Genomic DNA, 24,702 nt, shown 5'->3' with positions numbered 1-24,702 from the left:
TCACCACCAGGGACACCAAGGTATTTATGCAATTTATAAAGTAGGGGAATGGATGTTTTTAAAAGCATATAGTCACCCACATCTTCATCTCACCCTATTTGCTTCAGCACTTTTTTGGTTATGTCTGCTTCAGTGATTCACTGATATTCACATATCATTTGGATACCAGCAACACTTACACTCATAGCGCAAATTCTCAAACTTGGGGCTGTTATCATTCTGATCCAGTATTTGGATGGTGAGCTGACAGATGCCGATGAGCGGCTCCTCTGCCCAGTCAGTGGCTGTTACTGTGATTGCATATTCTCTCTGCCGCTCCCTGTCGAACTGTCTGGCTGTCACAATCGTTCCTGTAAATGCAGAACAATAATCAGTCCCGTCCCTGATCCCCCACCAAAACACAAGCGCACAAATACCTACGTATACACTCATTCATCCATTCAGCAATTTTTTCATTTCACCCATACATGTGTGCATCCATTCATCCACCAATCTGCATAACCAACCATTCTTCTATCCAGCCATCAAGTCATCCGCACATCTGTATTTGCCTTTTCACTCATGCAGAGTACATTTTTATGTACTGACGAGCCACACAACGCTTTGCCAGATTGAACGAAATGAGGATCAAGAGCGTTTGTTGCCTTTGACTCGTATTCTTAAAGAAAGAGATGTGAATTATGTTAACGTCTCTGCTCCTTCTGCATCGCGGTTCAACTGCAATGACCAATAGAAATGTCATTTACAGCGAGAATGCCAAACTGTCTCACTCTATAGACTCTGTGCTCTATGTCTAATTGAGACCTATTTTAACTCAGACAATCTGTGGCCACGCTACCTGTGTCTGGATGAATTCTGAAGGCAGGCATGGCGCTGTCTCTGTGCATTAAGCCATATTTGACTTTTCCATTTGCTCCCTCATCTGCATCCACAGCATGCACTTGCAACACAAAAGTCCCCGTCGGCTGGTTCTCCAGCACTGAAGCCTGCTCACGATATTGCTGGCACTGAGATAGAGAGCAGGAGGAGAAGAGAAAGGAGAGACACAAATACAAAGGACATTTCTCATATATGGGGATATATTGTCAGAATATTGTGTTATGTTATTGAAAATATCGGAATAAAAGCCAATAAAGGCCTTGAGGTCAGTGCACATGTGTGCATTAAACACAGTATAGACCTTGTAGATACAGAGTACATTTAAGGTAATAAAAGACTTGAGCTGATTTTTTTAAAAGGCAGCAACGAACAGTTTAGCCAAGAATTCAATCCATTCCCCCTAATGAAAATATGCCCCAGATAAAGAGCTGCTCTCTGGAGTCTTTGCTTTTTTTTTTAATCAGATATAAATGCAAGATGCTCTTTCAACTGAATGACCATGAAAAAAAAGAGCAAAACAATAGCCAAGGAGGGGTGAGAGTGATGCAGAACAAAAAAGATAGATCAAAGGATGAGTGAAAGAAAAAAATAATAATTTGACGGTTCATGGGACGCAAAGACGCAAACGGTATGGCTTGTTTGTAGCTCTTTGAGTAAATATTATATTTGCCTGGAATGGTTCTGAGGCATAATTTAATATTAAAACACATCAAGTTGCCAACACTTTCAGTCCAGACGAAAGACCTCGGGAGCTTCCACTCAGTGTTAGTGTGTCTTCTGCGAAAAGTTCAAGTCAGTCCTCATTAAGTAGGAAGTTAATTAAACAGGTATAGTATATTGTGATGATGTTGCATTTTTTTTCTTTTTCATAAATGAATTGAAATCCCAATGGAGCGCCTAAAGATAGAGTGGGTGTGCAGGCTAATCAGAGCTCATGGGAAAACAGAGTGGAGAGAAACACAGGCCAGGAAAATTGGAAAGAGGAAATAGGGAAGCGGGAGCAATAGCTGAAATGCTCTTGGAGGAGGAGACAGGCATTCTTTTGATTTGAAAACATAGGGACTTTATGCAAAGGTAACTAAACCTGTCAGCTGCTTTTTCAGATTCTCTAGTGTGGTAACTTGTCCTTGCAACAATATAGTAGAGATTTTGTTAAGTTTGAACAAAGGAAGGCCAGCTGTCAGTGGTGCTCGTAGTCCTTCAGCGAGGCTGACTGACATAACAGAGTATCAATCTCCTGATGTAACTCTTTGCAAGAAGGCAAATGATTGTATTCCAAAAAAAAAATTGAATTAAAAACTTTTTTTTTTTTCCAATCTGTGCCTCATTCTGAAAATGGTTCGCCAGTGGAACTATGTGTCACGGCTTTCCAATATCTGTTTAATGCTAAAGTTAGAACTCAAAACGTGTTCAAGTTCTAAATGTACAGCCCCTGAGGTGCATCAGACCATCTGTGGTAATTTTGTGGTCCAACAGAGGGGGCTGTGACACACAGCTTGGCCTTATACAGCCACTTCTGGCCCTTCAGCAAAAATAAGAGAGGGATGATATTTTGCAGGGAGGACACGAGCAAGATAAACTGCCCTCCTAGTGGACAATCATTGAACCAAAGCAAGAGCGGCATGTATGAATATGTCAGGTTCTACCCAAAGTAACAGACAGAATCTGCAGACTCACCAATTCATTTAGCTGTTAGCTCCAAAAATGACAGAGGTTCAACCTTGCATGACTAATAGTAAGTGTAATAAATAATGTTGTTATGTTTGTGGGTGTGCAAGCAGGAGGGATTTTACGGAAAAACGGACACCCTGAGTTCATAAGTGACTTCAATTTTTCAATTGTCCAGATGATGACTTAATAACAGGGGACTACGCTGTAAGGCACAAGCTAACTATAGAAGCACTTTTCCTGAAAAGAGACCCTCACCTCTTCAAATACAGGTTTGTTGTTGTTGACATCATCGACCCCGACAATTACCCGAGCGGTGGATGAGAGAGAGTGCGGCCCACCCGATACATTGTCATCTGTGGCCGTTACATTCAGAACATATTCCAGGCCTTGAAGCATGGGTAGAGGAGTGGAGCGGAGACGAATCAGCCCTGCAAAAGAACACAGGTCCATTAAATTACACATTATAAAACATGGTCAGTCATAACCGAGCGAGTACAACCATTCCATTAGTCATTACACAGGACGCTGTTGCCACCGTGGCCTTGCATGGAAAAGGGTGTGCTATCAATAAAAAGCACCAGTTAGTGTACACTGTTTGTTGTTCTCGGAATTGCTGTTGTTTTTGAAATCGGCAGAGAGATAGCAAGTGGTGGAAATTCACCTCAAAGGCCACCAAATGGTAAAAAATCTGATATGCAGACAAAATCCAAAAACCAATTTCACAGTGGTGATTCTGTCACATTTCTAATCTAATAATTGCACGCTCTCCCCTAAAGATGCCCATCCAACTCGAGCACTTGAACAAAAATATAAACTAGTAAGTGACTCAGGTTAGAAGTTAACATGGCTCAGCAGATGCCTTTTAGCTGTTCCTCTCTTACCCCCCCCCCCCCCCCCCCCCTTTGTCTGCCTTCATGTAACAGTCGAGATAAAGCGTTGGATAAAAAGATGCAGCATCTGAGTCAACATCTTTCTCGTCAACAGTAATACAAAAAAACATCAGGACGAGCAAGCAGCCTGTGATGTGGGGGGGACTCATTGAAGTGAGAGCATGGGGAGGGTTTTTTTTCCTCCATTCTCTCACTGTGTTTCTATTCATCTCCTCCAATGCTCTTGATTAAAGAAAACACAGCATGCTGATCCACACAGATGTGAGCGCCTGACTTCCCTCTCCCAATTTACTTGTGAGCCTGGCCGCCCACAGAAGAAGGGTCTTCGCTCCTAATGACAATGCGTGACATTGACAAAACTGCATCACTACATTAAAATAAGTGAACTGTGGGATGTACATGGTGATTCTTCCAGCTAAAATGTCAGCCTTGTTTACAAATACAACATGAGCTCCAGCAGCTATTCAATGAGCCAGCACTCTTTGGACAGTCAGTAAGTGGGAAGCTGTATATTGGTTTTCCTGCACTCACAGGATGTCAGCCTTTGCATTTTCATGCAACAAGGAAACACTAGAAATTGGTAGAAAGGAAAATGAAAAGACGACACAAAAGAAGGAGAGGCTGGCGGAATGCAGCCTGAAGATTGTGAGCTATGATAGAGCAGTTGTTGTGAAATTGAATTGAAAGGGCTGGGTGACAAATGTCACAGCAATTGCCACTGGTTTCGGATCAAAGGGTGAATAAAAAAGATAAACTGTGCAATCCTAAATTGTGGAAAAGCACGGAAACATGAGGAACATTCATCTCTGTACCCACGAATACCAAGAACCGAGGGTGGAATTCTCCAAAAGAATGCCATTGTTTATATTTATGACCCTAATAATAGAAAAGGCATCACACACATTGAAATTACAGATTTTAATATCAGCTCTCAATATCTTTTCATATTGGCTTGGAAAGTAGCCGGCGTTTATTGCACACCACTGTACTCGGAATGTATTAGGGAAAATTGAATGTGTAATTTGACGGAAAGCCTGTCAATTAGAGGCAATGCTGCAAATGCAAAGCCTGGCTGGAAAATGAAGACATATCACCTTTCTGGCTGTCAATGATGAAGTTTCCTTCCTCGTTGCCTGCTGTTATGGAGTAGATTATGCCATCACCATCTGGGTCTTTGGCCAGCACAGTGGCAACAAGCGTGTTGGGGCCGGCGTCCTCAGAAACAAAAGTTCGATATCTGTAAAGAAGAGCTCAGGTTTAACAAGTCAACGAGATTGAGAGCGCACACGCATGGACGTCACGCGTCAATGCCAGAAACAACACACACACAGGAGACAGGAGACATGAGATATGCATCATTTACACAGTCTAAAGCATCAGAAGGCTTATGGTTGTTGATTTGGCTTGTCACTATGATTTAACCTGTCCTCTTAGCTGGCAAGACCAGAGACAAATGATAATGTCTACCGGGATGTTGGAGTCATGGAACAAATGGTGCATCCACATATCCAGCCCACTGTGGGCCATTTGATCCAGTGCCTTTTAAAATGTCAACAGTGATTTGCTTGCTCTGTGCCATGGGCAGCAGGATGCCCATCGAGACACGGGAGACTGATTTACCACGGTGGTGCAGAGCACAACTGGGCGGAGATGAACTACAGGAATTGAAAGATGTGGAGATGAAGAAAAATGAAGAACAAAGTGAAAGGGGAGAGAGCCAAAGAAGAAGCAGGTGACAAGAAGAACGGCTGTCACAGCATTGACAGGTTAGGTGATTATGTGGGAGTGGGAGAGAGTGCAGCTAAATATAAGAGGGAGGTTGTGTTGTTAAAGAGTTTAAGTTGATTCGTCAGCAGAACTCATCCCCTGTGAGATTTTTCTGCCGTATCGTCCTCAAACACGCGTGCATGTGTAAGTATGTGTTATCGGTGGGATGGAGGGGAGTTTAGGGAAGGGCGGGGTTAGGGATCAGTGTCTGCAGTGTGAAGTCAGAGGTGATTGATGGTTTACAGAAGAACGTTGATGGGTGATTCATCTCCGCCAGCCGCAGCAGTCTCTGTGGCAACATGAGTGACCTGCAATCTGTCACCGGGTTCTGAGGCCACCTCTCCGCAGCTCATACGCTACACACTCCCTCTGCTTTTCTTCCTGAAGCATCTCCCTGCTTCTCACTGAACTGTGAAGTTAGACTCAGAGTTAGTCGTCCTGCTTGTCTAACTGTCTGTCTCTCTACCAGGAGCCTCATTTATAACCATTGCTTATGCACAAAATGGAGCCTGAAAGTTGCATACGTCTCTTCTCCAAAAGTTTGAATTAATAAGGATAAACTGGATGGGAAACTGTGTGCACCTGTGCCAACTCTGATCATTCTGTAGACAGGGGAAACCAGATTATAGATCTATTGCATCATATTATGCTAAAACAAGTTGTTTTATTCGTGTTAAATATTGTGAAAGCAAATTACGTTCATTTAATGATTATATTTGCTGTCATATTTTCTTTTACGCACTGACCATCGGGTAGTTTAGTTTTCCTATGGTCTGTGAATAAAAGTGCTGCATGGTGAGAACATGATGTGGTCATGTGCCCTCAGTATACTTGAGACACCCTAAAAAAATAAACAGTTTTCACCTGACAAACTTGTATTTCCACACAATATTTAAGTGAGGGAGACAGGACGCTGCTGAATGCCGCATTTAATGAGTCGAGGTGTGAAGTAATTAGTCCGAATGCTGTAAACATAAGTACTAGGCAGGGACAAGATGCTTTTGTCAAGACTCAATTGTATCACAATAATTACATTGCCAGTCCGATTCTCCAAGTATTATGATTTGATTGCATTGATTGATTGTAGTTAGCTGCCACTGCTAACACTGCTAACGATAAAAGTGGAGAAGAAACTGTTTGTTAGCTGTGCCTCAGTGTTCACTGAGCTCGTGCTGTAAGAAAATAAAGTGCTTGGCCAAAATAATTAGAGCCTCTCAAAACAGGACAAGGCACAAATGTGAGCCTTAAAAAACGTGTTTCAAATGAAACTTAAAAATACCTTTTCAAAAACCTGGATTGCAGATAACACTGACAGAACCTCCAAAACATTTTTTGTCTCTGTTCAAGTAGAAATGTCACGATTCTTCGGGAGAAAGCTATTTTTTTTTATATAAATTGTCTAAAACTAGGCACCACTAGAAGACTAAAATTAAATTGACCAAACCAACCACAATTCACCACGCACACAAAATGTTCACCTCTCTGCCTTAAGCGCCTTTTTAAAGCTCCAGTGCAGAACCTCTAGCAACCCCTGTGGACTTATGAGTAATTACCAAAAGTTATGTGCTGTTTATCTGTCTTATGCTGTAGCGTTATTTGTCCTGACTGTAGATTGGCACATGTAGGCATGAAGCCAGGTAGTTATTCACGACAAACACTGATGAGTAATTAAAAATCGAAATCATGCTGAAATAAAATACAATGGTTAGTTCTGCTGAACAACTAAGTTAATTTTTAGCAGTAGAATCAACTTCTTTAACTTTTCATGCATGCCTCTTGATGTTTTCAGTCATGGTGCTGCTGTATGAAGCTGTCAGGATGTAAAATGCCTCACTCTGTCTACCAATACAGACTCAAAAATGGAAAAAGGAAAAAAAAAAGAAGAAGCTATCCTGAGGAGCAAAGAGAGTCGTGTAGAACTGAACAGAAAGGCTTAATGAGCACAGCTTTAAGAATAAAGCAATCCTGTTAATTCGACAGGTCAGCGATATCAGTGATATCAGTGATATCAGTGATATCGCTGACATAATACCATGGAATTCTTGGATTGTTATTCCCGATTTAGATATGGTAATTGGTGACTATTACAGATTCATCTGTACAGTTGGCTCAATTATTTGTAAAAAATAAAAATATTTCATATTTATGCCCACAGAGACTGCTTGTGTATATTTTGTCTGCCATCCCTTCCAGGGATTGTGATAAGTTGACAGTGTCACACAGGGTTTTCTCTGAGTATAGAGAGAGTCCTTGTGTCCAGCAGTGGTGGCTCAGTGTGTGTCCACTTCTCCTCCAGCAGCAGCAGCAGCAGCAGCAGACCTACTCTGAAACTTGTTTTTCTCCTTGACCTTTACATTGGATCACTTTTTAAAATTTCAGTCACTGTCCTCTCTGTCCACACTTAACCACAGCAATAGCACGCTGTCACTCTGCGTGTTTTCATTCACCTCATTCACAGTGCTGCTCCTTCTTCTTCTTCCCGGTGTCGTGTAAAAACACTAATCAGCATCAGTTCATTCTGCATTCAGCAGCTGCTTTGCATTGCGTTGTTTAATCATGAGCATGTTCAGGGTGGGATTTGAGGCTGAGCCACATGCAGTGCATACATTTAGAGTAGACTGTGATCTATGAAGGGAACATTGTATGCACATTTTAAAAAGAATCGGATAATTTTTAGACATTTTCAGCTTTTGCACATACATCCATGCACTTTTAGGCTTTTACACCCTCTTTTATAAATGAGTCCCCTGTCCTTCTAGTCTGGCTATTTGCATTTCCATAGGTTCTCTGCCTGTCGGCCTTCACTTCAATCACTTTGAGCCTCTCTGCAGCTCATTCAGATGAGATAAGAGGACATGCCGGGCAATAATAATCTGTCCAAGTATCTCATTTAGTCTGACATTAGTCTGACACAATGTGCATCGGTCTACCTCGACATCTGTCTTTGTGTTTTTGGATGCTGTCCTCCTCTGCTCTCGAAGCCTTTATCTACATCTCAGTGAGCCGCGGTATGATGAAGCAGCCAACACGCCCCGCCTGGAAAACTGCCTGCATTTCCAACTATCTGTCTGCTGGTCCAGCAAGAGAATTTGTCTGACTGTTGACAGGCTTCTCTGTTTATCTGAATACAGCATCTGACCGGCTGTCTCCCATCTACCCACCACAAATGTTTGGTATTCTCTGTTCGGTTGCCCTGGAACTAAGCTTCACTTGTTGTTTTTCAGGGTTATATTTTTTTTGTCTACATCTCCACCTCTGTGCCCACCTGTTTGTTTGGCTCTTTGTCTGACCACCCACTGAGACTGACACCTGACAATGCAACAAGAGTGGGTAACAAGAGGTCTGCCACGGTCCTCTGTGAAGGTCACTGAAAACATGACTGACAGGACAAGCAGCTTGTTTGTTTGGAGGAATAAATGCAGCAGAATTACTGTGACAGTTGCTGTCCACCTACTCACACAGCTGTAGCAAAAAAAACAACAACAAAACATGGTTATAAGTGATTGGGGGACACTATAGATCTGTATGTGAGGTTATAACATACTGTACCTTTAGAGAAGGCCAAAAATAAACTCTGTGTGTAGCCGTGTGCATCCATGGTTTTATTACAGTACTGTACAAAGAGCGACAAACAAGCTTCGAAGGTAACAATGTCACACGTTATTTGTGTTTAACGTGCAAGAGGATTGTTTTGCTACCAGATGACTGTAGCACACACTAAATAAAATACAGTGGAAACTGCTTATAGTAAAGTAAATATGATGCCTGTTACCATCCACTTATATGGATTTTGAAGGAATGTGTGTGTGTGTGTGTGTGTGTGTGTGTGTGTGTGTGTGTGTGTGTGTGTGTGCTGCATGGAATGCATATTAAAGTGTGCACTTGTCTCTCCGGCCTTGTGCACCAAGCAATTATTTGTACTTAAAGTTATTTTCCTTTTCCATTTTTCGTGAGTTATTTTTACATTGTCACCATTGTGTTTCGGATTCAAACACAGGGTATCTATCGGCCGTGAGCTCTGTTACATTTCATGAAGTCACGCACAGAAATTGCTTCAGACTGTGACAGAGAGAGCTTGGCAGAAATGTACGTTATTTTATCCTAAAACAGTTACACCTTCCCTTTCATTACTTTATAATCAAGTAATAATTATGTCGGCTCTGTGGGGATTCACATGAGAAAGAGAAAGTTAAAAACAAGTCTAATTGTGTGTTTATTGTGATCAGTGTGGCCCAGACTGATCCGATCACGTGCAACAGTTTCCACTATACAGTGAGTTTGGTCATGCTTTTACTAATGCAGTGTTGACACAAGTTTGGCAGGACTTCCAACATCTAATATTATTGCAATTGATAGTCTGGCGGGAGGCACAGCATGATGTACTGTCCTATAGGGGTCAGATGGCAAGGCACCAATATAATGAAATGTGATGAGCAGAGATAAAGCAGTGCCAACAAGATGAATATGATCTCAACTTGTCATCTTAGTGCCAAAGTTTAATCTTTGCAGCTGAAATCAGGTCATGATTAACACCCACAGTTTGGCTTCTGTGATATGTGCTACAGTAACAATGGCTATAACAGAACTCCTGAAGTCTTAATTAGAGTATTATTGCATTATTGCGACTACCTAAATAGGGTTCTTATTATGTAATATTAAAAATGGTGGTGATTAAATAGCAGAAGATAAGCCTCAAAATACTTAGGGAGAAATTATTATGAGCTGCCAATTTGATGATTTCTGTTGTTGATTATTATTATTCTGCCTCTATTTGGTCCTCATGAACAGAAACAATGTTATATTATTTGTATGCTGTATTCTTCATCTGAAAACGGGCTTTGTCAAGCAAAACTATCAGACCTGACTGAGGGAATGAATGTCAGGATTGTTGCTATATTGTGTGAACTCATTTGATAGTATTTGAATCAAACAGATATTTCTTAATATTTAAACATTGTAAACAGTGCAGTTTAAAAAAAAAACAAACACATTCATAGTATAATAATAAACTTACACAGGCTGGGAGAATTCAGGGGCCTCATCATTGACATTTGCCATCCTCACACGGACCGTGGTCGTACCAGAATGAGGCTCAGCACCGTTGTCCACCGCCATCACCACAAATTCATACAGATGGTTCGGCCTTTCATAGTCCAGTCGGCCCGCGGGGAAAACAGTCCCGTGTGGTGAAATGCTGAAGTCTGGGCTGAGGGTGTAATAGTTGAGCTCGGCGTTTAACCCCGAGTCGCAGTCTGTGGCTAACACTGGCAAGAGAGAAGAAATTACACAAAGGGCCATCAATTCACAGTTAATCGAAATGAGCTGATGCGACGGCATCATCTGATGAATATGTTGACATCTGTGTAGATCATTATCCCTTTATGGCCTTGCTAAACATGTAATAGATCATGCGCTCTGACAGCTGCGATTACTTGCACACAAACTGCACTGTGCCCCTGCGGAATGATCACCGCCATCATTTGCAAAGATGAGCTCAAAGACAGAAAAAGACAACAAATGAAATGGATTTTGTATTTTCTCACATTGGTTTTATTTTGAAGCAAACATGTCTGTAGATTTGTCTTTAATGTGTGATGAGACTGTGGCTCCAAAACTCTGAGTCAGCTGTTTGGTAAATTTTACTCACTGTTCGGCCTCAAACTCATTAGACGTGCATTTTGCATATTGTTTATTTGCTCAGCGTCGAGCATCAGCCTGTGCATCTCCATATACACATCATTCTTCTTCCCATCTCTATGTAATTGTGATAGAGCTCAAGACTGGCAATTAACTACACAATCTTTGCATAGTCTGTGCGATGTGAATGGCTCCATCAATGATCAAGAACTGGGGAAGTTAATTTCCCCTGTAACTCCCGTTCACCCGTGCTTCACTGCTTATATCTTCTTAACCATCCACCTTGGAGAGTACAGGTAAAATTGATAGCCTCATTGTAAAGTAGTCATCTACTGTATGTCTTTAGCTGATAGAAGCAGAGATGAGGAGATAATGGGGATTTCACTGCCTCTATGCCTCGAAACATTTTGTGCTGCACAGTCCACTTGATTCAGACTTGTTTGCCCCTCCATCTGGATTGTTGGGGATTGTGAGCATTTACCTGAGGAAACTACTGAACTATAAAGTCATACATTTGCATGGTGCATCAGCCTCAGTCCATTGCATAAGGATGTAACTTCCTAAGTGACAGAGTAAAGACTCCTTCACTCCCCGATTGATTCAGACCATGCTCAGTTTTACAGTTTTTGTTGAAGCACCGGTTTAGTGGCTGCCATTTTCTCTCTACCACCAGCGACTCTGCCGCGGCAACAGACTCTGTCACTCCAGGCTGAGTATTTGATTGTTTTCAGATTTAATGTGTTCCATTTTTCTCAGCCAGAATGCACTAGAAACATAGCCAGCGAGAGATTTCCCACAAATCACCCATGGTAGCCTGTGGGGGACAGAAATCTCACAGACACATGAACATTTGACAGCAACTACAACAGTGAAAAGGTAAAATGTAAAAAGGACAGTCATAAACAGCGGGACATTTTTATATTTAATGTACACGTCCGGGGTTGTCAAGGGTACTTCTACCACGAGCCTCTGCTGTTTCTTGAGTAAAATGTGACAGACTAGAAAAAAAGTCTCAAATCCTCCTGAGGTGCTCTGAATACCGTATGTTGCAGTTGGATCTCAAAGGTACATGAAGCACACGGGTGTGATATGAGGTGTAATCTTTTTCAGGCAAGTAAGTGCCAGTGATCTTTTTTAGGAACAAACTGTGGGTTATAGAACAAACGACTCGACAGCTTTCCTCTGCAAGTTATATTTTTTTCATTTACAAGTTATGAAAAAAAAAAACCTATACTGATAATTACAAGGGAGGCACATGTCATAGTGGAAAAAACTGATCTGTTACATAAAGTACATATTTATTCATAGCAAATAATGGTGCCTTTGTGGCAGCTGTTTTAGTCCAGTGTTGTGGTCAGTCTGAAGGATCTCTTAGTATCTTTCAGCAAACATTATTTCAGCATAAGCCAAAACAGTCACTCAAGGTCTGAGCAGCAGCTTTTCTCTCCAAATGCATCTGTTGTGCTCTTGCAGCAAAAGTGACATTTGAATAGTTTTGCTCTCAGTTCAAAAAGAAACAGATGGATGTAAAAAAAAAATATAAAACCGGATCAGAGGAGTCTCACCCTGCAGCAGGGATGTTGCCGTGGTTACAGTCTCAGGGACTCCATCCACACTGTAGATGGACTGCAGGAATTCTGGGACACAATCATTCTCATCCGTTATCAACACCTGCACCTGATTAGAGCCAGAGTGATGGGAGAAAGAAAAGAGGAGAGGAGTAGTGACTGATCCTCAATAATGATATTGAATTTTGACATTCCTTGATTCAAAAATTCACAGGAGAGGAGAGAGAAAAATCACAAAAACACAAAATTATCTTTCCTTACATATGTTGTACAAGAACCTGACCTTTTTTTCTTCAGTTACCAGTTCAAGAAGTCCTTTATCTTCCACTTCATGATTATCCTGAGTCAAAAATAGAAATGTTCTGAGCATATGTGTGCCTCGCTGTGTGTTTTTGGCCCTTAGCCGCCCTCTATACTACAGCTCCTTGTCACCACAGTGTGTAAAGTGTGAAGTGACAGCTGAGTAATAGTCCTGAAATAGCTGGGATAGGTTTTCCCAGTCTCCATCTCCCACTCCACAACATCCAGGCGAGCAGAGGGAGAGTTGCCTGCTACATATTTGGTGCAAAGTGAGCGCATGACTTGATAATTGAGTATAAAATATCTTTGAATTAATAATTTAAATGATACCGAATTCATGAATAGTTAATCTCGAAATACGAGTCTGTGTGAATGAAGTCCTCAGATTTAGGATTTTCGTTCCACATGTATTTTTTACACTGTTGACCTCTTCAGCAACAAAGAACTTGGTGAGACGCAGGGACAAAAGGTGAAAGAAAGGGCAGAAGAAAATGGTTTCAGCCACCCAGTCCACTTGTTGACCTTACAAAACAATTCGGCTATGCTGTTCCTTCGCACAGCTTCAAACTATATGCTGTCTCTCCCTTGTGGTTATCACCAAGCAGTGTTTAGTCAATAGGTCAGCACTGATCATGCCTGTTCCTCCATCTGCTGATATAAGCCACACAACATTTAGGCTGAAAACTGCTCTGAGAAAACTGAGTAAGAGTTTTATTAAAGTCCACTGGGGAAGCACAGCACAGCAAATCTCAGCAGTACAGCATTTTTTTTTTAATTTCAGTTTAATTTAGCACAATAGGAGAAAATGCTTGTGTGGCAGATTAACTCTTATGTGTCTTTTTTTTTTTTTTTTTTAGTGCTGCCTGCCTGCCTGTATCACTGTCTACCTAAACTAACCTCTGTGGCAGTGCTGAGGCTGCCGGGCTCCTCACTGGCTCGCACCATCAGCAGGTAGCGGCGCTGGTCACTCTCATAATCCAGTGCTCGGGTCAGGCTGATCTCACCCGTGTCCTGCCGGATGCTGAAAAGGCTACTTGGATTGATGAGCAGGCTGTAGCCGATTGGCTGCTGCTGGAAGGAAATGGCAAACACCACGAGGAAGCTGTGGAACAAAGAGAAGAGAAGCTTTTTTTTTTTTTAAAGAAAACCTTTTGGCTGTTCAATTTCACTTGCACACATTCTGGATTAAAATCGAAACTCTCTTTCCTACATCAGCACTACACTATAATGAAATCAATTACTATATGGCCCATTGACTACGTGTCATAAGCACAGTCCATCAATACTTGTCAGTTCCGTGTACAAGTGTGATACTGTTATGAAGGTATCAACGTTTGTTTTCTGGTTTAGACTAGAGTTCACTTTCTCTAATGATGTGAGTGAAGAAAATATCTATATAAGAATATACATATGTATATATATATATACATACAGGTGAGAGCACATTAATAATCATCCACACAGAATACTGTAGATCTCAAGAGTAAGAGTGTGGAAATCGACACCTTAGACAGGTGTGCATCTTAATTAAAATCAAGTTATTATTATAGGCTGAGCATACAATTAATGCATGTGTCAGTTTTAAATCCTTTACTGTGCAGTAGATGTACGCCCTTTCGTCTTGTACACCAATGAGTAAATAATAGCATGCTTTTCCACATGTTTTCCCAGTGTTTTTGACAGCTTTACATAACCTATGCTCTTACCCCGTGGTCGGACAATCCGTCTTTTGCACAGCAGATAAACACGGATGATATAAATCACAGCTAACGTTAGCAGTAGCTCTCAGTTAAGGTGCAGTGTCCCAGCACGACGTGACCATGTGAGCCAACATGAATAATATCGGGACCTTGACCTACAGCAGGTGAACAGAGTTTTGCTACTTTCTAATTTCAGTTCCCGCTTCCCGCTGTGGGGTTGCTTCAGTTGGTCAGGTCTAGGTTCAGCAAAGTTATGTGTCCAAAAAATGAGGACAGCCTACGACCAAAATATACTGAATAACCACGTTTTTTTCCCCCACAGAATCCAGGAGAAGACTTAACACAGCAGTGCAACTCCTTCATCAACACAAAATAATTGCGACCGTGCATTGGAATAAACAGCAATGACTTTGTGATCGTCGTAATCGAAACTAAAGTTGGTCCAACAAAAATGTGAGTCTTTTTCCAGCCAGTCTGGTAATGTTATTGTTATGGCTGATATAGAAATAAAGGCCTGGGTATAGATTTTGTGTTTTTTAATTGAGACGTGGATATCGATATATCTTTAATACCATCTTTAAAAAAACATTACACGACAACAGTGTTTCTCAGTCCTGGTCCTAAGGATCCACTGCCTGCATGTTTTAGAGGTTTCCCTGCTCCAACACACCCGATTCAAATAAATGGATCGTTCCCAGGCTTTTGCAGAGCTCACTGATGAGCTGACTATTTGAATCAGGTGTGTTGGAACAAGGAAACATCTAAAACATGCAGGACAGTGGCTCCCCAGGATTGAGGATTGAGAAAGACTGCATTACACAGTCTAACCCTAACCCTTTCTCAAAGTACAATTCTTTTGTCTTAGCCGGTCCAGATGTGGAGCAACTTACTGCTGTCTTTTTTTATTCCTTGCACCGTCGGGTTACTCATTCATGAAGTAACGTCTTGCACACCAAGAGACGGCCAATCACAGGCACTGTTAGATCCAAGTCAAACAGCATGCCGCATCCTTATTGATTCACTGAAGCTGATGATAAAATTCTCCTTAGGTATCAAAATTTGACATCCAATGTCAAGATAGTTTTTGATATTCGATACCACAAAGGTTTTGAAGTTCGATATCCGGCCCAAAGTCCAGTCAATATCACAAAATTATTGAAGTTCCATACCAAGCCTTATATAAAATATACACACAGTGTGGCTGTAGTTACCTGTATCACACAGACCAAACTTCTGCCTGTTTAGTATGAGTGAGAGGCTGTTATACTCACGGCTGTCCTTCAGGCGTGTTCTCTGGTATGGAGATGGCATAGCTAATATTGGTAAATTGTGGCGCTCGGGCTCCTGCCATTACGGAGAGCATAGCAGGGGCACTGCGGCTGCCCAGGCCATCAAGGGCCACCACACTTAACAGGTACTCTCTGTCCCTCTGAAGCACCAGCCCTGTGGTCACCACCTGGCCTGTGTTCTTGTCCACTGCAAAGCAGCCGTCACCACCTGCGGGCAAATGCAATAACGTTATTTGCTCGAACTGGATTCAAACCAATCCAATGCTGCTGGCTTGAATAATAACTCTGAAATGTTACCCAAAATGATATATTTGAAAGAGTCTGCCCTTGCTAGGTTTGCTCGATTTAATGCTCACAACACACTTTTTACTCACTTTTTAATATCTAGTTCTTCATGTTCAAATAAGCAGTTTTGTTTCACATGGAAATGGCTTTGATTCAGTTCACTTATCGTTCTAACATATGCATAGCCTAGAAAAAAGAAAAAAAACGCCACCCAACGGATTGAGATATTTAAAGCAGCTTTATTAAGATGAATCTTTAATTGCTGTTTTATATGCAGGCTGTACGAGACATTTGGCTTTGACTTTAAGCTCAATTTAAATGAACAAGAATTCATTGTGCAGGTACTTTTATCCAGAGCATTGTGCAAATTAGGCCCACTTAGCAGTCTCTGTGCAAACATCCCCTATAATACTTTATTATTATGCGCAATGAAATGCAGTACACTACAAACTGATAGGTAAACAAAATAAAATGACAGGTTAAACATATCACTACAACAGAGATCCCTTTCAAAGCAAATCACATTTTTATGTGTACAGCTTCTATTTAATCTGTCATTTCCCGTGAATGTACACAAACATGAGAATTTAAAAAACTAAGTTAAAAAAAAAAAACAGCATCCCAATCACAGACATTGCTAAAAACCGTTTGCATTTTATTTAAAGTATAGATTTTAGATTTTTAGACGTATAGACTCTTCTGTTTAGATCATTTTAAAATAAATCACCAGAAAAGTCGAAAGCCAACAACTACATCTGTCAGGGAGGTTATGTTCTTGTCCACGTTTGACTTTGAGCAGCGGAACTCATAAAGTAAACAATAGATTTTGATCACATTTCCTGTGGATATAGGCTATGGCCCAAGATCTGTGCTCTCTGAGTGCATGGTCTTTTGTTTTTGTTCTTGTCAATATATTCTTATTTTCAAATATTGTCTGTGACTGAATTATTGTCCATTTTATAGATTAACAGTGACGTTCTATTGTGGAACATTTTGTGCAGCAGGACTTTAGCCTACTTTAATTGTAATTGTGCATTTTACCCTATATTATGCTATTCTGACTTTTACTTGACGTTATACCCTGTCCGCAGTTACACTGGGATTTTTTAATCTGTGTTTAAAGGGTTGCAATGGATGTGTAACAGTGCGTTGGGGCCATTAAACTTAAATTAAACAAAGTCTTGTTCCTGTGAATGGCAAGGCAAAGACTGCATTATAGTTCCTCTTTGTGAATTAATGAGCGATTCTCCTCTCTTCCTTACCATCTATGGCTCTCTGGCATCTGCCTGACTGAATGATAAGTGACTGACTGCCAGTTTTTAATGAAATCCGTGCGACAGAAAAAAAGGAGAAGCCCAAAAAGTTTAAAAGCCCAAAGTCGTTGGACTTGGCGCACATGCCTAAGTGACTGTTACATCATAAATTGTATTTTAACATCTTTGTCATACATAATTGCAAACAGGTGGTGAATTATTGTAAAGGAGAATGAGAATTAAGAATGAACAGAACGTATGACACGGGAGGCAGGAGAAAATTACTCAGCAGGAATAAACAAAACAAACCACCGGATGTTCGATAACATATTTGAAGCAAATTACAACTAAATACTGTTTCAGCTACAGTAGTATTCACTACTTACTATAGAATTTAAGCACAGTTTAATCGCGCTTAGGCCGTAGTCTGATTAAAACAGGCAATCAGACAACATGCTGAGTTTGAGTATACATGCAAATAAGAAAATGTATTTTTGGGCCATGTACGCCTGACTCCATCTCCATAGGTGGCGCTGTATCTTTCTATAAGCTAGTGTGTGTCGAATCAGTTTCCCGTTTATCTTTACGTTACAGAAAAACAAAGAGCAAACAGTGAGCTGGATCGTGCTGTGGTTACCTGCTGTACATGTTAATCGTCTTAAAAATTAAATGGAGCTGGACTCTTGTGGTTGCTGTGCTTATACGTCGTCTCCTTCTACTTCCGGGTCAAAGACCAGGGGGGAAATTCTGGTGCATGCTCAGAATGCCAAGTGTAATTCAGTCCGACTAAGCGTATGCAGGAATAATTGGACTACGAATCCGTTATCCAGGTACGTTAGTCCGACTAAGACTAGCTCGATCTAAGTCAGGCTAACATGTTTGACATAACATGACATTAAGAAACCCAAATTATTGTCTTAGTCTGGCTAAAATTGTAATTTTATGTATGTAAACGCACCAAGTGATTTTAAATTTGACCCTCATCGTTTATACACACCAGTAGTGAACACACACACAAACTGGGCACATGAGCGGTGGGCAGCACTTCTTTGCCCAATTCCCTTCCACTTGGCCATGAGCTACCCATAACAGTGGAAACCGATCTTAAATGTCAGTAGCAGATATATTATTATATATATTTACTAACCACATGCCTCATTTAAAGACTGCATGAAGTTAAAAAAGAGAGGGTCATAGCTGGTTTTTCTTAGAGACTAAGTTTACAGTGCTTAACTTTAACCGCATTAACAGCAAACTATCGCAAACCAACATATTTTTTTTTACTATGTTGAGTGCCAATATGCAAATAAAAGTGCTGGTACTCTGTCCAATATCTGTCCAATTCATTATTATGGCCCAGAATAATCATTTCTCAGGGTGATCTACGTTACGTTCACCCATTCTAGTGAGAGTCTAGTGTTTGTTTTTTTTAATGTCTAGAGCTTTTATTTTTATTGTTTGTATTGTTAGAACAAGAACAATATCTATCAGGCAGAAGAACCACTGTGGCACCCGCTAAGGGGAGAAGCCAGAAGTAGAAGAAGAACAAGAACAATATCTAGCAAAAGTGTTTCATTTTTTTTAAAACGAATGTTTAGTTATATTCACAGGCTTCTTGCCACATTTATTTGTCCTGAAGGACAGCATAATAACAAGACACAAAATAAAATGGACTGTGTGCTTGAAGTTTAAATAATTGTCGGAAATACAAGTTGGCAAAATGTGTGATATCATAACATGAATATAGAAAATGAACATCACTTAGTGAACATCACTAACATCGTCTGGTATCTTTTATTAACTGAAGATGTTCATAATTTAGTGTTTAATGATTTAGTAATACCAACAGTGATACCAACAGACATACATGCCTCATATGGATAAGGGGAGTACTGGCACTTATGTTTTTTCCATGTACTGTGTAGGCTACAGTCTAACCAGCACAATACAGTTAAAACATGCTGCAGGGAGACTGGAGAAAATCTGCTTCAATTGTGGGACCAGTGCAGCGTATTTGTACAGATCAACAAGAGGCTTCATATTAAAACACTGAGACAGACGGTGGGTCTTCATTGTGTTTGTATTGTGTGTGTGTGTGTGTGTGTGTGTGTGTGTGCACAACGATGCGTGTAAAACAAGATTTAAAACGAGATACACTGATATTTCGTTTGACTGACAGTTGTTGGCAGTGCTGTGGAGCGAGAAGAAAAGACAACAACCAAATGTGGATGTGAACAATGCAGGATTTTGAAATGTTAAAAATGATGTTTTGAAAATATTTGCTAAGAAATGAAATGTGCTGAATTGTTCAACCTCAGTGATACAAAAAGGTAATGACTTTTCCAGTACTGTTAAATACTAAAATTGGATGAGACAAGCTGTCCACACTCAAGGATAAGAGGGTTGTTAAATACATGGGAAATCTTAATATTGGGTCCAGATTGAGTCAAAGGGTTAGCTTGTTCAAGCCTTTGTAAGCCAGCCTCATACTTACATGAGTTCTTAGCATAGTCGAATATAAACCACGCGTACCTTGTTGTAATTGTGGCTTAACTCACATCAGGGAGTGTGTGATGGACTAATGCGAGTCATGGGAAGTCAGCGGGGTTTTGCAAAGCCCCATTGGCAAGATTAGTACACAACCCCATCTTTGACAAGCCAACAAATCTCCATCCCCTCAACCACCAGGGGGTACACTACTCTGGCTGACTTCCAAAGGCCTGCTGTGCATGCGCACGTTTGTGTGTGCGAGTGTTCCCTGATCATGTGTGTCTATGAAACAGAGAGAAGCAGACAGATAGACGGCGGTGCATGATAAGTGCATAAACAAATGTGCGATGGCCTCTGGCTGCTTCTGTGATTGTGTATGTGTATGTGTGTGTGTGTATACGCGTGTACAAGATCGCCTGAGACACTGAGGCAGAGAAAGAGAGAGACAGGGTGACAGAACAACACAAAAACTAATGGATACCTAAAGAGTGTACGGATGCATGAATGAATGTGTGAACGCCTGTGGATGTCGGTCTGTTCTACTGTGCTGGTGTCTGACAAGTTGGATTCATTTTGAAGGCTTTATAGCCTGTCAACCTATTTTAACAACAGCACAAACTATTTTCATACCATGTCCTTCTTTTATTGTGTGCATTTGTGTATGTTTGTGTCTGTGTGCATGCTCACCATCCGACAAAAAGTATTCCACCTGTCCACTTTTGCCCTCGTCCCCATCATGAGCCTGGAGCTGGTAGACAAACGTTCCCATGGGGGCCTTGGGGGACACCACAGCCAAGTAAGGGTATGGCTTCATATTCCACTCGGGTACGTTGTCATTGACATCAATGATCTTCAGCTTCACCTTGTTCAGGTACCAATCTGGGCCTGGGGGATATTGCAGAGATAGTGAGGGAGTTGTGGTTACTGAAAGTGACAGCTGTCATGTAACTGTGTGTGTAGAGGCAAGACAAGCAGTCAGGGGAATCCAAAGCAGCATAAAACAGCAAGTCAGCTGAGGGAACAGGTACACCAAATATCCTGCTGCAAGATTTACAACAAATCACGTTTCTTGTATATTTGCAATGCAGAACTGACGCTGGTACAGTCCCACTTGAGCTTAAAGTTCTGGTCAAAGTCAACCACCACAGCAACCATCTGTAACATGGCAGGCAGTTATAGCCGCTATCTTTCTGCTTCCTTGTGCTTCACCATAGCTGCTGGGTTTGGGAGAATGCTGTGAGTGCATATCAGGAAAGCTATTTGGGCCTGTGGTAGAGGTTGTAGGACATGACGTCATGCAACCATTCCCTAGACATCCAGACATCCAAGTTCCCACGAGAGACAGCCTCAGCCACAGTCTCATCTACCAAGTCTGTGCAAAACTCCCTTGATCTTCCCACGGGGGCCGAGGGATGATGCTTCGTGGCTGCACGCATTTTGTCACCTGCACACTGCCTCATTGGGGAGAATAAGAAGATTCCAAGAATCCAATTACCAACTCAGTCACCCTGAGCTGGAGCAGACAGCATGAGTGCACAGCAACTCTGAAGGAGAACCTGTGTACGACTGCATTGCAGTCTATATGACAAGAGCACAGCGTGCTGATAGGAGGAGATTGTTATCCACATTAAATACCATGACATGACCTGGAAACTGTGCATAGAAAACTTCTTACACTGTCAGGGGCTCGATCTAGGGCACTTTTTGTGTAGAATCTATTCCTGCGAAAGTAGAGCATTGTGGGCTTAGACACTAGTTCCACAAATATTGACTGTGATCTTGTGTCAACGTGGCATGAAGGAATGTCAGAAGAGCTGCCAACCAGTTCAGTAGGCTGCAATCCACAGAGGCCATATGCCTCGCCCCAGAGAGGAAACCCCCGCTGCCAGGACAAGCCCACAGACATATGCACGCACAGATTCAAACACAAGCACAAGGATTTGACATACAGGCAAGTTGTGTTGCCACACCTAGACACATGTTTGCACACTTGAGAGAGCTGACAATCACACGTCTCTCTCTCTCTCGCTCTCTCTCTCTCCTACATACACACACACACACACACACACATTCTCTCTCTCACACACACACACTCTAATACACACTTAAGCACAGAGGTAATTTACCCAAGGGCTAAAAGTGACTATGGATTTCAAATCCTATTATGTAAAAGGTCTCCTGTGTTTGACCACAGGCTATAAATGGACTTAAATCTAAGACAAACACAGCAGGGGTTTGCGATGCATCATTTCACTGAGGGCTGACTCAACAGGTGTGCTTTTACTGTTAGAAAAAAATGGCTTAGGCTCTGTAAGTTAAGCCAAGCTCATACTACATGACTTTCAGAGTTGGATCGCTGTGCATCCCACACGAAACGCTGTGCCGTTTGGGGACTGCAAGTTCACAGCCAACAACCAACAACTTGCATGTTGTCACAAAATGTTATGGGAATGTATGAAACCAGGGTTAATTTAGCTCCTTTTCATGTCTCTAGATCAACCACTAAGCGCTTATGTTCGCAGTACTGTCTGTGATCAATGTCACGTTCTTCAATGTGAGATTTCTCGTTAATTTTTCTCAGCCATTCAACCCATCCTGGTCTCTGATTGGCTGGGAGTCATCGCAGACTTGAATACAAGCATGATGGAAATGTGAAGTCTTTTTTTGGGTGGTGTCCTCACATTATTCACACCTGTCGACTGCCGTTAGTGAGCCAATTAGTGGCAATTAGTAATGACTTGTAAAAACCTGTCGGTGAGTGGGCTATCAGGCTAATAATCTTCATTAAAAACTGGCAGCTCAAACATCTAAATGTGAACTAAGATTTAGTGTCTCTTCAAAGTCAATTATAGCCGAAAACCTGAAGTTGCTAATAAGCAGCTCACGCATACAGCAAATTATATAAAGTCTTAAAACAGTAGCAATTGCTGTAATAAATCTTTCACAGCACCAAGAGTTCGCTCAAATGAGTTGGAACTTGGAAAAACAGCTGCTGAGATCACAATTCCAATTTCGTTCTTAACTGGCTTACAGTTACAGTATGTTGCATTTTGATGGAAAACACAATGTGCTGTTCACCAGACTAGTTCTGGAGTGTCCACAGCTGAAACACAATAGCCATAAAGTGTGTGACAGCTTCTAAAAGGATTGTTAGAGGGATAATAACAGAGGGTGGAAGAAGCGAGAGGAGAGAATTAATCTAGGCTTCCGCTTAAGCTTTAAAGTTGCTCTGCTGAGAGAAAAGTTCTGACTTGCATCCAACGATGGTTGGTTTTGGATAAATGGCCACTGTATCGTGGGGGCAGAGAAACTCATCAATGTTTAGATGCTATCTCCTTATATGTCAACAGCGGCAGTTTGTGCGATTTAAGCCAGATCATCCTGCCCCACAAGACGGAAGATTCCTTCCGTGATGAATAATGAGAAAGGATAAAGATTCCTTTGCAAAGCAGAGGGGTTTAAAAGGCACTTAATCACAAAGAAATCAGAGCTCCAGCACTTAACATTTAGTTGACGATCAAGTCTTTGCGGGCAGCAGTGCCAGATACATTCCTTGCCTCCCGCTTGTTGGTGTCTTTCCCAGCCATGTCTCTGTGGTAATGGTAGTGATGATTTTACAAGGCTCCATCTAATTAGCTTGTTACAAAGAGACTAATCAGAGGCACGGCAGATAATTAGAGCCTATCAGCTCTGGAATGATAATGAAGAATGTTTTTGTGTGTGTGTGTGTGTGTATATAAGTGTGTTTGTGAGGTGAGAGGCTGACCGTGTGCACAAGCAAGTGAGAGTGTGCAACTGCATGTGCTGAGGCTGCAAGCATGTACAACAACTGGGGTGTTAAGTGGCGAGTGGCTGACAGGAACGCCCAATGAGCACAAAAGTGACACAATCAGCTTCACCTGACTGGGACGCAGGGTGCGATCAAATCACTGAGCAGTTAGACGCCCGCGGGCTGCACTGCTTGGATTTGTTCAAAGTCTAATGTGCTTTTTCCACTCTGTGTGATGAAATGCTGGTTTATACTCTGCACCACAATCCCATAAGAATAGGAGCATCTGCTGGGATACTAACATAATAATGCATCATAAAGGTGGCTGACAGGAGTGCAGAGTGTGGTAGGCTAAGGCTCATTGAGTAAAAGGAGCTTGCTGGGTTTGCATGTGTGTAAGCATGTGGGTTGTATCACTGTAAGCCATTCTGTTGATGTTTCCTACTGTTAATCCTTTCCTTTGGCTAGTTGCTATATAAAGCTGCTAAGTGGCTTGCTGGTATGAAAAAAAATAAAGTTGTCTCAAGTGCTTCTGTGCACATATACACTGCCCACAGTAGAAGGACACTGAGTGTATGTGGGAAGGAGATGAGAGGAAACCAAGTGAAGAAGAGAGGCGCAAAGAAAGAAACACGTACAGTATATCCACAGAGAGGGAGAGCGAAAGAGAGCATGGGAGGAAGAGGCAGGCAGTGTGGAGGCAAACGTATTGTGTGATGCTTAACAGGAAACATAAAATAACATTAGAGAGGAAAGAACACAAGGGAAGCACGGCAAACAACAGCGGAGAGTGTCCATGTTTGGAAAGAGAACATATACAGTCAAAGAGCACAGGCCACAAGAGGAGAAAATAAAGATAGAATATACATCATAATTAATAACACAGGGTTTTTCACATGGATCCCTTGTTCCTCCTTCATCCAATGAGGAAAGAAATTAAGATACAAATATTTCTGTGTGTAATTAAACAAATTGCGTTTGCAAGCATAAATATCAATGACCCGTGTGAGACATGGAATTTCAGGGGTGCTTTTTTTTATTGCCGTGCGAATGGAAAGTGAAAGTCAGCTCAATGGGGGAGTGATGAGGTATATTAACCAAATGTTTACAGTGCTAAGGAGGTTCTGTTCCAAACCAACCACCTGTCCATCTCTGTGCTTAAATCTGAATGTGAAGCGGTCAATAGGAAATCCACACACTACAG

The 24,702-nt window shown here is 41.5% G+C and overlaps 1 protein-coding gene across 1 annotated transcript in view; it reads right to left on the bottom strand.

Moving 5' to 3' along the window:
• Nucleotides 1–24,702, bottom strand: part of LOC131470368 (neural-cadherin-like) — a 91,759-nt gene that overhangs the window by 44,186 nt on the left and 22,871 nt on the right. Inside the window, exons 2-10 of the mRNA XM_058646146.1 lie at nt 20,417–20,614; nt 15,684–15,909; nt 13,610–13,814; nt 12,410–12,521; nt 10,222–10,471; nt 4,535–4,677; nt 2,806–2,978; nt 839–1,007; nt 180–350 (exon numbers count right to left, since the gene is read on the bottom strand). Coding sequence (XP_058502129.1) covers nt 180–350; nt 839–1,007; nt 2,806–2,978; nt 4,535–4,677; nt 10,222–10,471; nt 12,410–12,521; nt 13,610–13,814; nt 15,684–15,909; nt 20,417–20,614 — 1,647 coding nt within the window. The remainder of the gene's footprint in view (nt 1–179; nt 351–838; nt 1,008–2,805; nt 2,979–4,534; nt 4,678–10,221; nt 10,472–12,409; nt 12,522–13,609; nt 13,815–15,683; nt 15,910–20,416; nt 20,615–24,702) is intronic.

The sequence above is a fragment of the Solea solea genome, chromosome 12 (assembly GCF_958295425.1).
Source record: "Solea solea chromosome 12, fSolSol10.1, whole genome shotgun sequence".
NCBI classification, from domain to species: Eukaryota; Metazoa; Chordata; class Actinopteri; order Pleuronectiformes; family Soleidae; genus Solea; species Solea solea.
This window is presented reverse-complemented; position numbering and strand designations above follow the sequence as displayed.